Consider the following 15,537-nt stretch of genomic DNA (forward strand, 5'->3'; position numbering starts at 1 on the left):
CTTCACTATATAGGACTCTTCAGGAGTCCATCACAACTCCAGCACTTGGGGCGCGCGGCGGCTGGGCGAATGAGCTGGGCCTGGAGTTGTCTGATGGCGACTGGGGCGCAATGTGCTTACACACCAAAAAAGTCTCCTTCAATTTCCGCTACCGAGCCATACAGTACAAACTCCTCAATAGGCTCTACTATACTCCACACAGGACCTCGGCGTTCGCCCGAGCCGCTGCGGCCAGGTGCCCTCGCTGTGGATCTGAGGGGGCTGATCACCTGCACATGTTTCTGTTCTGTAGGGAGCTATCTGGGTTCTGGGAATGCATCTTGAAAACACTCTCTGACATAGCTGAAACTGTGGTTGATCCCGACCCCTTGTCGATTCTGTTCGGGGTCTGGAAAACCGATGGAACCAGACGCCTAGCTAAGTTCCTAAACATAGGCTGTATGATTGCCAAAAAGTGTATACTCCAGAGCTGGAAAAGCCCCGCTCCCCCGGCCTTTCAGAAATGGTTGCGCTTACTCACCTGGTCACGCAATTGCGAGGAAGAATATTTGTCTATGCTCCCCGCCCAGTCTCGCCCCAGGAACGTTTGGGCTGAATTCAACACCTACCTTAGTATCAGGGGCGAGGCCACCCCCGACTCTGGTCTGTCTCCTGCCCTGTCGGGCTCTGATCCCACTGGGTGAGCCCCTCCTTTGTTCCTTTGTTTTTGGATTGGTATGCTCCCTCTCAGATACTGCCCGGCTGTCCATGTTGTGATTGCTATATCCTATATGATATGCTGCTCCATAATGTAACTGCTATGCACCTATTGCCTTGTGTGTGCCTTGTGTACTTCTGCCGTTCAAAAATAAAAGTTTAAAAAAAAACAAAAAACAGAGTGCTGCTAATAACGAGATGCTCAATGTGCAACCTGTGTGGGGGTGCTGCTCAAATAACCCCTCTCAGATATGGTGCGCCATCATGCCAGTTTCAACATTGCCAAGTCAGTTTTCTTCACTTACTGTCAATGGAATGATTTTCTTTTCAAGGGCATCATTACAGGGTTGTGCCAGTTAAACACAATGTAAAGCGTGTGCCCATATTGTGCCCAGATATTGCTATGGCAGTTCAGTCATACAATGCTAGCTGAGCATGTTCTGATGCAGGTTGCTAGACTGCCCCCAGAACATTGCTATGCCAACTTTGTGACAGGTAATTACATTGTCATGCAATCTACAGCATGGTCCAGGCATGAAAGCCATGTCAGTGTCGCCACAGTTAAGCATGTTGTTCTGCTTTTATAATTGTGATGCCAGCGTGAATAATGTCATGCCAGTGTTGCCAGAGTTAGGCCCATTGTCCTGCCTGCCTCTACAGTTCCTCCACTAAGTTCTGATGGCATTTTAACATTGCCTACCGTCCAGGTTCACAATGACCAAAAGGTCAAAAACTCCAAGACAGCCACTCGGAAATCCAACTTGATTCTACCTGCTACACAACAACATACCGCTCAAAATCTATTCAATGTGTGGATTAACTAAAGACCCCCACATGCCCCTCTGCCGCCTAACTCAACACACCCCTTTCACTTCCCCAAAACACAATGATGGCAGTGGAAACCCCCCAACTCCTGTTTTTCTCCAAAACCTTTCCTCAGCCTCTCTCCACGTTTGGTCCTCTCATTTCTCCTTTGGTATTTCTTGCGCCCATGCCTGCTTATTTGGTTATTCCTGCCATTCTGACCAGTCATCTCTCTCCCTGTCATCTCCCGCTCTGTCATCTCCCGCTCTGTCATCTCTCTCCCTGTCATCTCCCGCTCTGTCATCTCCCTCCCTGTCATCTCCCTCCCTGTCATCTCCCGCTCTGTCATCTCCCTCCCTGTCATCTCCCGCTCTGTCATCTCTCTCCCTGTCATGTCCCGCCCTGTCATCTCCCTCCCTGTCATCTCCCGCTCTGTCATCTCCCTCCCTGTCATCTCCCGCTCTGTCATTTCCCTCCCTGTCGTCCAACAGTTGCTTTCAGCTCTTCTCCAGGCCGACAAGCAAAGCAGCTTGTGCACAAAAGTCAAGTCTAGCCCAAAACCTGGTTAGAAATGAATGTTGCTCCCAGAAGTAATCTTTGAGGAAAGGGGATGGCGGGAGGTCAACCCTTGGATTGGTCAACCTATAGCGGGCTAGTTTCAAAACTGTCAAGCTGTCCCATGTCAAGTCTGACTAGGTCCTAGGTGTTTTTAGGACTCACTAGCGAGTGTTGTCACTGTCAGTCTAGTTCTGCAGTTGCCAAAATGCAAACTCCATTGGCTACTCACTCCTGACATGTGGCAACTTGAGATCGCTGGGATAGTTTGGAAAGATTTAACACAGACCCAATCACAAGGCAAAGGAGTATATTTGGAGGCACGTCATGGTCACTACCAGGGACAAACCAGCACAGGAACACGGCGAAAGAGCAAAGCACGTTCCAGGTCATCTGAAAAGCACTGGTCCTGGGCAGCTATCAGGGAGTGACTGGCGGACCTTGTCTGTGTTGGATCTCATGCATTGTATTAATATTGCTATCCTCATACAAACGGAACCTGTTCACCTTTCTTGTTTTTTTCATTGCTAGGTTTGAAGATGGAACCTGCTCCTTCCTGGACATCATCGCATTAAAACATGGATTTGATGCGCTGGAGAGGCTGACAGGTCAGTTGGAAAGGAACTGTGTGTAACATGGCAAACACGTTGCAACATATACGCTGAGAGCTCGTTTTGGATGCTCAGCTGAAGCAAATTGATCTTGAGGTTCAGAAATCGGGGTTGCCTCTGAATGAGGCTTCCTGAACTAGATGGCTGCTGGGTCATTGAGTGCATAGGTACACGCCACTTGGATGTGTTTCATGGAAGGTACAGCCCCGCACTTGCATTGTGCTCAGCTCAGTATACTTGGTTAAGCCCTATGCCACGAGATGCTGCTTATACCGATGGCTGCGCTTTATGCCCACATTTGTCGAGACAAGTGAGCATTTCTTTTTGCTCCTATGCCCCAAATGCAATGATATTGGAAGATCAGACCTGCCAAGCGGACTGGATTATTATGAAGCAGGAACCATTCAGACAGCCATGGTGTTATGTAGATTACCCGTACATGCAGACATAACTTATGCCGTTTCAACCTATTTATGCAAAGCATGGTCACTAAGCTGTAAGGAAAGGACGTTGTTTTCAACACGTGCTGATTGATTAATTGCTTCCACTTCAGATTTGCATTGGAAGATGAATTGGTAGGAAGGGGGAGGTTTATTCTTATTTCGCTGTGTATTCTATATTATAAAATGTGTAGAAAATAACTTGTGCTGTTATATTTTAATACTACTGTTGTTGCTTTTATGTTTAAGGTGCTTTGCTGCTTTACCATTTCCACCATGACTGGTAGAACTTGCTTATTGTTATTATTATAATGTATATGAGGGTATTTATTGAGCGCAAACCTAGCTTTGCAAAGGGATGGGTGCTTTACAATCACAGAGGGAAGAACAAAGTGAAGGAAGCAGCAAATTAAGGAGCAGGGAACTAACACCAGGGGAACGTGAGGGGGGAAATTTGGCAGCAAGGGATACAAACAAACAGGGCAGTGGGGGACAGCGGGGAGCAGATCAGCCAGTCTTACACAGGGTGGGGAGTTGTGGGTGTGTGGACCTAGGTGTTACGGTGGAGCCATTCCTTGAAGAGGGGGTGTAGTAAATTGGTGCCTGAAGAAAGACAGGAGCCAGGCAGGGATTTCACCAGGACTTTATTTCGTAATACCTCTGGATCAGATATAGCATGGATAGTGCCCAGGATTTAATGGGCCAACGTGGCCAACAGGGGTTTGGATGCTATAACTAAAATGTGCATCAAAATCCTTAAATTCGTCCCGTGCTCGGAGGAGCCGGGAAGACGCTGCTGTCCGCGTCCTCAGCTCGTCCCATAATGCGCGTGTAGCGCGCAGGGGCGGAGCTGATGGCGCGAGCGAGATCTCGCGAGAGCGGGGCTCTCGCAATATCTCTACACACCTCCCTTTTTCCAAAAGCAAAACGGGTTCACTGTACCGCATAGTCATTGTATCTCACCGGTCTTCTGTACTCCCTTCGGGGCCTCTCACTGGTTACAGGGCATGGTCTCTGCTGCTCTGGTTCTGGACTTTCACATGGTTCTTCCCGTTCCGTTTCGGTTGCATCTCTTTCTCCATCGCTTCCTTCAGTTTCTCGTTCCTCGATTCTCCAGTAATCTCTTTCGGTTTCTAAGTGGGGTGTCTCTTGGGTCCTCGCTTCTTCTTGCCTTCGCTGGTATAATGCTACCCTTTCAAAGTTCCACGAGCGCCCGTCTTCCGTGCGGACGTGATTGGTTCCTTTGTGAGTTACTTTTATGGGCCGACTATAACGGGATCCCGTGGCTTGGTCCTTTCTTGGCAGTTTGATTTTGACCCAGTCCCCTTCTTTTATGTTGGGCGCTTGCTTCGTCCTTCTTCTTTCATCACTCCACGATTTCATGCGTGTCTTGTTTCTCTCCATGCGCCATACTACTTCAGTCATGTCAACTGCTTCATCTTCCCTTACTTTCGCCAGCCATGGTGGAATGAGGGTGGATGCCGCACTCCTCCCTCTCAACATTTTGAACGGGGATATTTGAGTAATTCCATTTGGCGTGAGCCTATGAGCCGCTATGGCTTCTTTGGCAGTTTTGAGGGGGTTCATTCCTGACGCTGTTGCCAGTTGGATGGCCCCTTTTATGAACCTGTTCGCCCTCTCCACCAGTCCATTTGCTTGGGGGTGATACAAGGCCGCTTTCTTTTGTTTGGTGTGGTTCTTTCTTAAAAATGCTTCCATATCTTTGGAAACTAATTGCACACCATTGTCTGTGACGACTTCTTTGGGGAGGCCTTCCCTTTGGAATATTTCAGTGAGTACCTCTATGACCGTCTCTGTGGTTATGTTCGGGACAAACTCGGCTTCGACCCACTTGGATAAATAGTCGACCAGCACTATGCCATATTTGTGTTCCGTATCCATCGCCTGCAGGGGCCCTATGAAGTCAATGCCCACTTTGGACCATACTGCTTCTGGTATCTCCGTGGGAATGAGAGGCGCCTGTCGAACTTTCAGTCTTTTGTCACTGTTTTGGCATTCATGGCAGCGCTCTATCATGGCGCGTATTTCCTGGTCCATAGACGGCCACCAGTAAGCTTCTCTCACCCTGCGGCGAGTCATCGTGTTCCCTAGGTGTCCCGCGTGGGCCCTGCAGAGTATGGTGCGCCTCATTCCTGTGGGGGGGATGATCTGATCCATTTTCATGATTTTTCCCTCCGCTTCCGACAACTCATCTTGCACTTTCCAATATGCTCTCATGCCCTCCGGCAGCATTTTCTCATTCGGCCAGCCTTCTTTGATCCAATTGCGTATCTTGGCCATGATTGGGTCCTTCCCGTCTTCTTCTTCCCAGTGTCTCTCACTGAGTTCCAGATAGTCTGGGGCCCTTATGTCTGATATGGATGCGACTATGCATTCACCGTGTAAGAATGTGGTAGCCCCTTCCTTGTTCTCTGGCAGTCGCGACATGCAGTCGGCTTGCGAGTTTTTCCATCCTGAGATGTGATGGATTTCGAATGTGTATTCCTGTAGTTTCGCTGCAATGCGAGCTAGTCTGGGCATGGATGTTTTGGTGCCTCCCGGGCTGAGCATGTGGATGAGCGGCTTGTGATCTGTTACCAGCTTGAACTTTGTGCCCCACACATATGTTCTGAAATGTTCAACTGCCCATGCGCATGCTAGCATTTCTTTTTCAATCGTAGAGTAGTTCTGTTCCGCCTCTGATAGTGCCTTCGACGCAAAGGCCACCACATGTTCGGTGTCACCTCTCCTCTGCGTTAGCACTGCTCCTAGTCCGTACGCACTGGCGTCAGTGGTAATGACCATATCCCACTCTGGGTTAAAGGGTTGTAGACATGGAGCTTTCATGATGTGTTGCTTTATGGTGTCCATCGCCCTCTTCTGAGGTTCTCTCCACGAAAATTCTGTCCCTTTTTTAAGTAGATCGCGTAGGGGTGACGTGGTTTCTGAAAACTTTGGTATAAATTTCGCGTAGTACTCAGCCAATCCCAGAAAAGACCTCACCTCTTCTTTGGTGGCAGGTTCAGGAGCTTTGGTAATGGCTTGCATAAGATTTTCTTTCGGGCTGATCCCCTTTTCCGAAATCTTGTACCCCAGATATTCGACTTCTTTTACTCCAAATGAGCATTTCTCGTGACGTAAACGCACTCCTGCGTGTTGTAGTTTGTTGAGAACCACTTTGAGGGTGGTATCGTGCGTCCGCTTGTCCTTTGCATAGACCAATATGTCATCCTGAAAATATACTACATTTTTGACTTTCCTTAGTAGGACGTCCATCATGCGCTGAAAGGCCGACGCGGCTGACGACAACCCGAAAGGCATTTTAGTGAATTGAAATGTGCCAAATGGCGTGATAAATGCTGTAAGGGGTTTCGATTCTTCGTGGAGCTGTATCTGATGATATGCATTTCTCAAGTCGAGTTTTGAGAATATCTTGGCCTCTTTCATTAATAATATGAGTTTGTTTATGCTTGGGAGCGGGTAGTTGTCCGTGATAACTTCTAGGTTTAAGCTGCGCAGGTCTATACACACCCTTAATTCCTGTGGCTGGGGTTTCTTTATCAGGACGACTGGGCTCAGCCATTCGGACGCTTCAATTTCTTCTATCACTCCTTCCATCTTCATTTTGTCTAGCTGTTGTCTAAGGGTGTCCCTTGCTGTGGCCGGTACTGGTCTCACCCGGTGCTTGACAGGGACGGCATTTCTTTTGAGCACGATCTTGTGAATGAAACTTTTAATGTGCCCCGGCTCCTCCGAGAAAAGTGTTGGGTAATCGCTCTTGACAACAGATTCGTTCCTCGTATGGACTGATAGGACTTGATCTTCTGTGCTGGGATCCAGTCTGATTTTTAACTTGTCTTGATCATCCCAGCCCAACACTGCAGGCCCTTCATGGCTGAAGTAGACTCTGGTGATGGTTTCTCTACCTTTGAATTCGACTTTGCCGTTGATATACCCTAAGAGTTCGACTGAGGCCCCTCCGAACACCGTGGGCTTGTGTCGTGTGGTGAGCACTTCCACTTTCTCTTTACCCACCATGTCTTTATATGTCTGGAGGGGTAGGATGGTGAGGTCCGACCCGGAATCTGCCATGACCCGTGTCTCTCTTCCATCGATTTTGATCACGCAGTGAGGCTTCTCTCTCCTGGCTGTTCACCATTATGACTGTGGGTCTCCCCTCCTCATCTGACGAGGATTCCCTTTCCTTTGTGTGTTCTGTGGTGTGGCTTGTGACTTTCTTGTTCCTCCATCGACACACTATCGAGAAGTGTCCTATGCGTTTGCAGACTGAACACTCCTTGTCTCTGGCTGGGCACTCTCTGTCAAATGCCAGGTGTTTGGTGCTGGAGCACCTATGACACTTGAGGGGTTCTCTCTTGCTGTTCCTTGACTCTCTTGTGTCTGGTGCAAACTTTTCCTTTCTTGGACGGAATCCAACTGCTTGTATTTCAGTGGAGACTTGGGCCCCTGTAAACTCTTTCCTTCTCCCCGCGGTTTCCTCTACCGCTCTGGCAATTTCTACGGCTTTTTCTAACTGTAGCTCTTTTTCGAGGATGAACTTATCTTGGACCTTCCGACTGTTGGTATGGACGACTAGCATGTCACATATGCGGTTTTCTGCATTGGTGCCGAAGTTACACAGGGCTGCTAGTTCCCTTAATTTCGTGACGTAGTCATCGACGGGTTCGGACTGCTCTTGTTTTCGAGTGTAAAACCTTATTCTATGGAGTACAGTGTTCTCTTTGCTGGCGAACCTCTTGATGATTCTTCTAACGGCCTCCTTGAACTCATCATCATTTTCGTCCTCTACTGGTATCGGGGTAAGGCCCTCGAATATTCTTTGCCCTTCTACCCCTAAGGCGTTAAGTAACAGGGCCCTGCGTCTCACCGCTGAAAATCCTGATCCACCCATTGCCTCCACGTACGTCATGAACAGGGGCTGCCATTGTGGCCAAGGAATGGCAGGCCTACCTGGTGTCTGTAGAAAGGGTGGTGGCGGTGTGGCTCCCTGCATGTTTCTGCGCGGTTTCTTGTGGTGATCCTCGTCGCCAATTTATGTAGTAAATTGGTGCCTGAAGAAAGACAGGAGCCAGGCAGCCAGGCAGGGATTTCACCAGGACTTTATTTCGTAATACCTGTGGATCAGATATAGCATGGATAGTGCCCAGGATTTAATGGGCCAACGTGGCCAACAGGGGTTTGGATGCTATAACTAAAATGTGCATCAAAATCCTTAAATTCGTCCCGTGCTCGGAGGAGCCGGGAAGACGCTGCTGTCCGCGTCCTCAGCTCGTCCCGTAATGCGCGCGTAGCGCGCAGGGGCGGAGCTGATGGCGCGAGCGAGATCTCGCGAGAGCGGGGCTCTCGCGATATCTCTACAGGGGGGTCTTGAACTCCTCCCTAACGGTAAAAGCGAGAGGGCCAGTCGGATGTTGATGGGGAGAAGGTTCCAGAGTCTTGGGGCACAGACAGAGAAGGACTATCTTCTTGTTTTTTTCCTTCCTGCACTGGCAGAGTTCAAGTCTGCACATGTCCTTACTTCAAGTGCACCGTAAGCCTCCGGAGATCTTGAGATGCCGAGTTTCTCAGGGAGTAGCTTGGTGACTTCAGACAGATAGCCTTCTAGATGATCCAGCAGGAAGGGAAGATAATTCAGGCTTGTAGTGGGAGCTGGTGCAGTTCGATGAGGGTCGAGGTGATGTGGTTGAATTTGCGGATTACTTTGATGAGTCGTGGTGCAGCATGCAGGACACATCTCAGGAGTTCCAGGTCGTCACCAAAAGGCCTTCCAAAAGGGCATTGCTACCATCAAGGCGGGAGAGGACAATCTGGAGATCTGAAGTTGTTTCCTGAGATAAAGGGTTTGATTTTCCGCAGGAGAGAAACTTGTTGCCAAACAGTTTGTGTCTTCTTCGCTGTGTGCTGTTGAAAGGAGAGGTGTCTGTTGATGTCAAACACAAGGGACTTAGTTTAGTTTGTTTATTTGTAAAGCGCAATCGAACCCTCAGGTAACTGGGCGCATTTTCTTGGGAGCAGCAGTGTTACAGAAGGTTGCACATACATATAAACAAATAGCATAGGGAGGAGCAGTACAATAGTTAGTATGAAGGACCCGGTTAGATGATGGTCAGTGGCTGAATTATGTGTTAGTTACAAAGGTTTATTTCGCAAAAACTGGCGCTACCTCTTTATATCACAGAGAGCAATAGCGCCAAATGAAGCTGAGTGTAGTTGAGAATTTAATGCTGAGTTGAAAGTAAATCCTTAACCTTAGCTCGGAACGACCAGAATTAAGTGTCCGCTCTAATCGTCAAGGGTAGGGAATTCCATGATTTGGCCGCTAGCACTAGAAAGCTGGACCCTCCAGCAGTTTTCAGTTTAAACCGAGGGACGCAAAGCTGGTGTAGGTATGGGGATCTAGTTGGTCTCGAGGAGTTCTGTCTGGTGAATTTGTCGGATAGGTATCGAGGGGCTGTCTGATGAAGGCATTTGTGAGTAATGACACGTGCTTGTAGCTTGATTCTCTCACGGATAGGTAGCCAGTGGACTTCCTTCCTGGCCGAGGAAATGTGGGCCTTACGTGGAAGGTTGAGGGTGCATATGAGTGCATGTTTTGTAGTATCTGAAGACTATTTAAGTTGTGGTTTGTCAAGTCTAGGAAGAGTGTGTTACAGTAGTCTAGTTTGGATAAAATGAGGGCCCTGGCTAGTATAAGGCGGCTGTTGGTTAATAAGAATGGTTTGCAGGCATTGATGAGTTTGTTGGTGTAGGCTGTGGAGGAGATAGTGGCAATGATGTGTTTTTTGAGGGAAAGGGTTGAGTCCAGATACACTCCCAATGTTTAGACTTCTTTAGATACTTTTATAGTGTTACCATCAATGACAAAAGATTGGTATCTGGGGTCAAGTTTATTAAGACGGACCTGTGACCCAACTATCAGCAGTTCCGTCTTGTCATTGGTTAAGCAGATGCTATGGGTGGCCATCCATGCTTGAATTTCAAGGTAAATCTCATTTAGTTTAGCAACATCTTCCTCATAGATTCCCGTGAGCGCAATGAGGGCCTTGGTGTCATTGGCATAGTTAGTATAGGTAATTCCCAGATTATCAAGGTAGTTGAAGAGGAGCTTGGTGAAGATGTTGTAAAGTGTGGGAGAGATACACGAGCCTTGGGGAACTCCACAATGGATCGGTGCGGGGTCACTTGCAGTTCCGCCTGAGGGAGCGAAGACTCTGGTTGTTCTATCCGAGAGGAAGGACCAGATCCAATTGGTGGCATCCTGAGAGAATGCAGCAGCCGAGGAGAGGTGTTTAGTGAGTATTTGGTGATCGACTAGGTTGAAGGAAGCAGACAGGTCTAACAAGAGCAAGATGGCCAGATTGCCCTTGTCTTTGGCTTCATCCATTTGGATTTTTAGATCCAGGAGGGCTGTTTAAATCCCATGCCTGGGTCTAAAGCCTGAATGTCGCAGGCCTAGGAGGTTGTTGACTTCCAAATGTTTTTGTATTTGAAGGTATGCTACTCTGTCTATTATTTTAAGGAGAAAGAGGACAGTGGTGATGGGCCTACAGTTTGTCGGGGTGTTAGGGTCAAGGTTGGGTTTTTTAAGTAGAGGTAGGACCCAGGCCTCTTTAGGTTGTGTAGGACTACAGAGCTTTCAAAAGATGAGTTGATCAGGGTGGTTATAAAGGGGGCTAGGTCTTTGGCTCCGTCCTTAATGACTGATGCAGGGCATAAGACTCCTAGACAGTTGGATGGTTTTAGGCTGGCAATTATATTGGTTAGTTTGTCCTCTGTAACTGGGGAGAAATGGAAGAGGTGGCAGTCGGGGTGGGGTGAGCTCGAGGTGTCGCTAGCGTACATTTTAGAAGCAAGGTTGGCTTTTTTTGCTTTAATCTTAGCTTGCAGGAGGGCTATTTTATTAGAGAGTGCTTGTTGGATATTATTGCACCAGGGTCTGTCCTTGATGCAGTCATCGGTGAGTGGCACAGGGGATTCCAATTCTCGTAGGATGGAGAATAGTTCTTTTGTGCCTGATTTTGCATTGTGAATTCTGATATTGAAGATTTCTTTTTTGGCGTTCATCATAGCAACTTTGTAAGTAGTGGCTGATGAGTTGAATATTTATTTCGTGATAATAGATGGGGCTTTCCTGCAGCTAGATTCAGCTGACCACTTGAGGTTGTGCAGTGCTTTTAGTTCTGCTGAGACCATTTGTTGACATGTGCCGATGGTTTAATTTTTCTTAGTTTTAGCGGGGCTATTTGGTTTAATGCTAGTTCTAATGTGCCATTGTAGAGTTTAACTAGAGAGGTGGGATTGGGGACGGGGGTGGTGTGATCGACAGATGTGATAGGGCGCAGTAATGTCTGAGATTCTCCATAGAGATATTACGTTTGTTCCTGGCAAGAGATTGCAGTGGGGAGGTGTGAGTTAGGTTTTTTTGTGTAGTTATGGGTATAGTGAAGTTGATCAAATGATGGTCAGACCAAGCGCAGGGGATGATGTTGGTCACCGAAATGTCACAGTTGGCATCAGCCAGCCAATCTAGAGTTCTGCCTTTAGCATGTGTGGGCATGTTAAAATGTTGTGTTAGGCCCGATTGAGTGATGGTGTCATTGATCAAGGAGGCTTTTGAGTCATTGGGGTCCTGAAGACCGAGGTTGAAGTCTCCCAATAATAAGATTTGGGAGCTAGATTTTGTATTAGAGGTTAATAGGTGGAAAATGTCCTCCTCAAAGGTGGTGGTTGTGCCTGGTGGTCTGTATAGGAGGTGGGCTAGTATGGTTTTGGAGTTGGACAGTGGGAGTTTGAAGGATAGAAGTTCGGTTGAGGATATGTCAGGTTTGGAGACTTCTCGTATATTCAGGTTAGATTTTGCAATGACAGCTACCCCACCGCCTATCCCGAAGTTCTATCTGCTCTAATGATAGAGTAGTTCTCAGGTACGGCAACGGAGAGAGAAGGTCCAGCAGCGGCATGTAGCCATGTTTCAGTTACTGCGAGGAGATCTAGGTCATTGGTTGTGATCACGTCTGCAATATCAATGGCATGTGCAACTAGGGAGCAAGCGTTAATGGGGGCTCCTTTGATTATGTTAGTGGGTTGGGCCTCACAGTTCTCAAGCTGATGCTCACATGTTGAGTTTGTTGAGGTTGTTGGATTTGTCAGTGGGAGCTACTAATGGCGCTTGACATGGAGACTTGAGCTCTCCTGTATGTAGCGTGGGAGTACTCCGTGGTGTGTGTTTCAGACTGGTGCGGGAGCTGAGTCTCATATTTCTTAGCATCACGGGACAAGCCGAGTCAAGGTCTTTGGTGTCTAATATGTTGAGGCGGCAACCTAGTTTGGTGTTTCTCAGGTGGGTGGGCCAAGGGATGAGTGGTAAGGGTGGAGTGGCAAATTTGGTTATCCATTCTGTAGGTGACAAGATAAGCTGAGGGTGGTGTTGAATCAGACTAGGCAGAATGTTGTGGCTGGGTTAGACCTAGTTGTACAACATAATTAAACAATAGGCAGATTCCAACTATGCAACATAGTTAAGAAATAGGCAAAATCGAGCTGTGCATGCTAATTAAACAATAGTATAATACACAGTATGTACCAATTCAATACGGTGGACCAGTAACAATGTTTTGTGCAAAAATCAGGCAGTTCAAAGCAAAAGGCCTATAGTAGTGTTTTGTGCAAGTTAAAACTCACACAAATAATGACAGTGTGAGTCAGTGCGGAGCAATGGGCCAATAACAGTAGTTTGTGCCGAGAATATAGGAAAAGGGTGGTTTGTCCGCAGGAATCAGTAGTTTCAGAGACTAAGGGTGTAGCAGAACTCCAGTAGGCGTCAATTCTCAAGCAAGGCAGATTAGACAGTGAGATGCATGAAGTACCCGAGGGCGCAATTCAAATCAACAGGCAAACAAGGAACACAGCGGGCGCTGTTCAGATCCATGGGGCACTAATGGTATACATTAGCCATAGTTCCCAACAGTAGGTGCATATGGCATACAGGGGGACGCAGTGCAATTCAGTAAGGCCAAATCGAGTCCCACAGGGCGTTATTTGGAATCATAGGCCACACATAAAATGCAGTGAAGTACAATTCGAGACAGTGAGTCATACATAGCTGACATTATGATCAGACTGGCATGCATGGATTATGGTGGGTGCTATCTGTTCACTTGGAAGGGATTTGAGGTGAGTCAGGCTGGCGGCACAGCGTAATGGGCACTGAGGAGCAGGATCAGCTCAGTGGGTGGACAGAGCAGTATAAGGGGCACTAGGTGTGCGACTAGCTGGATGGGGTAATAGCGCAGTGCTGCAGGCGGCAGTAACAGTGCATGCTAGATGGGCTACTGTGCACAAGACGCTAGGAGCAGAAGATGCTGGTGCAGTTAGCGGCACGGTGCAGTAAACAGGTGAATGCCAGGGTGGGTACCAAGGCACGGTGCTGGTGTGTTGGGATACTATAAGGCGTTGTTGGTAAGGAATGTAGGTTTAGACACAGTGGGGCGTACTGGAAAGCGTTCTCAAGGTAATGGGTTACAGTTGTTTACACAAAATACATAATCAATGCATGCAGAATAGAGGCAGCTTGACGTGCTGGACATACGAGTTTATAATGATACAATGTCCAAAATGCGTGCATGACAAAGAAGCGTGCACCATTAGGCGAATGCATGCCAATTAGCACTAATGTTAATGTAGTCAAGTGGATTACACTTGTTGCTGTGGGAGTCACTTGGAGATAGAGTCAATGGCCCAAAATTTAGGCAAAGTGGGACCATGAGGTATAATGCAGACAATGGTATGAATGGCCAAAACAGTAGTTAGAGGGTTGCAGGTAGGTTCTGGGTAAGGCGGAGAGGTTAACTTACCCCCAGGAGGCGAGTTACTTTACGGATGGCCACTGATATGTGATGATGCCCCCTGTGGCCCGTTCTGGCATGGTCAGGCACAGACAGGATGGGCCTTGGGCTGGGAGGGCCTTAGGCGCAGGGGGCTGGCTTACGCCTTCCGGCTGCCCTCCTGGCCTATAGAGGCGAAGGTAGAAGGTAAGCAATGGTTGCTAGGCAACCATTTAGAAACAAAATACGGCTCTGGGGACGGCGGCCATCTTACTTGGCAAGGATCCATGGAGTCACGGCTCCACGCGGAGTATGGCGCTCAGAAGATTAGATTGCATCAGGTGGTGGAAACCATGGTCTCAGGCCAGGTAGGCCTTGTAGATCACAGGACAAAGGGAATTGTCGGGCAGCTAATCCCTCATAGCACCGTAGATGGAGGACTCGAGGAGCAGAAGTCCAGCTGCTCCTGCAGCGGACACGTCGCAGAGATTCAGGAAACCAGCTGCTCATGCAGCTCCATCGAGGTGAGCTCCAGCACAGACATGGCTGGATGCAGATATGGGCACAGACAAGATGCAGGGGACTTAGTGCAGGGGGTCAGCTGCGGTGTGAAGCACTTGAGGTTTATAGTAGAGTGCCAGGTCTGGATGTCAGGGTCTTCGGTTTTGTTGCTGATCAGCAGTAGGAATTCAGTCTTTTTGGGGAGGAGTTTCGGATAAGCACTGGACATCCATGACTGGATCAATGTGAGGCAGGCATTGAGCCTGTGGATGTCTAAGATGGAAGAGATCTTAAGTCTGAGCTGCGTGTCATCTGAGCATTGGTTGATTGATGCTGTGTGGAGGGGGGTGCCTTCAAAGCGGTTACATGTAAATATTGATGATCACGGGTGATAGGATGGATCATTGCGGGAGTCCATGGGTGATGGGTACAGTTGGTGATCTGGAGGAATCCATTTGTATGAACTCGTAGAGATTAGCAAGGTAGGATTTGAACCAGCTGTGGTTGATCTTGCTGATCCCCATCCAATGATGTCAATTGTCGGTGAGTGTCTGGTGGTCTACTGTGTCAAATGCTTCTGAGAGGTTAGGAGAACAAGGAGGCAAGAATGGCCATCACTGGGGATCTTAAGGGCTTACATTGTTGGTGAGCACAGACACAATGTGCACTTAAGCCACACAACAAAAAAAAACATTATAGGGTGTGCATGTACACAAATATAGGGCATAGTCCAATGTTGCATGTCGGAAGGTTGGCATTGTTGTTACAGCCTGAAAAGGTGCATTCATTGGCTGCCCAGTGATGTATGTTGCGAGAGCTGGACTTCATCTGGTGGAATCATATCACACTGGAATGCTGGTAAAGGAAGGACCCTTAAGTGGCAGATCTCATACAGAGCACACCTTTTATGACGTGAGTCCAACACTGGGCAAAGCAAAATGCAACCCTGTATCGGAAAGCCTTAGTCAATGCCATGCAGTTGGCCGGGGCCGGGATGATCCCTTTGCTCGTTCATGTCAAGGAGTCTCTCAGGGGCCTAGGTCTCATACATGTCTGGATTTAGCAAGAATCCCTGGCCAAATGTGA

General features: G+C 48.1%; 1 protein-coding gene across 1 annotated transcript in view; it reads left to right on the forward strand.

Annotated features, from left to right (window-relative positions):
* The window catches only part of MOCOS (molybdenum cofactor sulfurase), an 819,339-nt gene that overhangs the window by 440,548 nt on the left and 363,254 nt on the right, over nucleotides 1-15,537 (forward strand). The window contains exon 5 of the mRNA XM_069620525.1: nucleotides 2,587-2,663. Within this exon, the coding sequence (XP_069476626.1) occupies nucleotides 2,587-2,663 (77 nt within the window). The remainder of the gene's footprint in view (nucleotides 1-2,586; nucleotides 2,664-15,537) is intronic.

This window comes from Ambystoma mexicanum, chromosome 5q (assembly GCF_040938575.1).
Source record: "Ambystoma mexicanum isolate Mex_15411 chromosome 5q, UKY_AmexF1_1, whole genome shotgun sequence".
Taxonomy (NCBI): Eukaryota; Metazoa; Chordata; class Amphibia; order Caudata; family Ambystomatidae; genus Ambystoma; species Ambystoma mexicanum.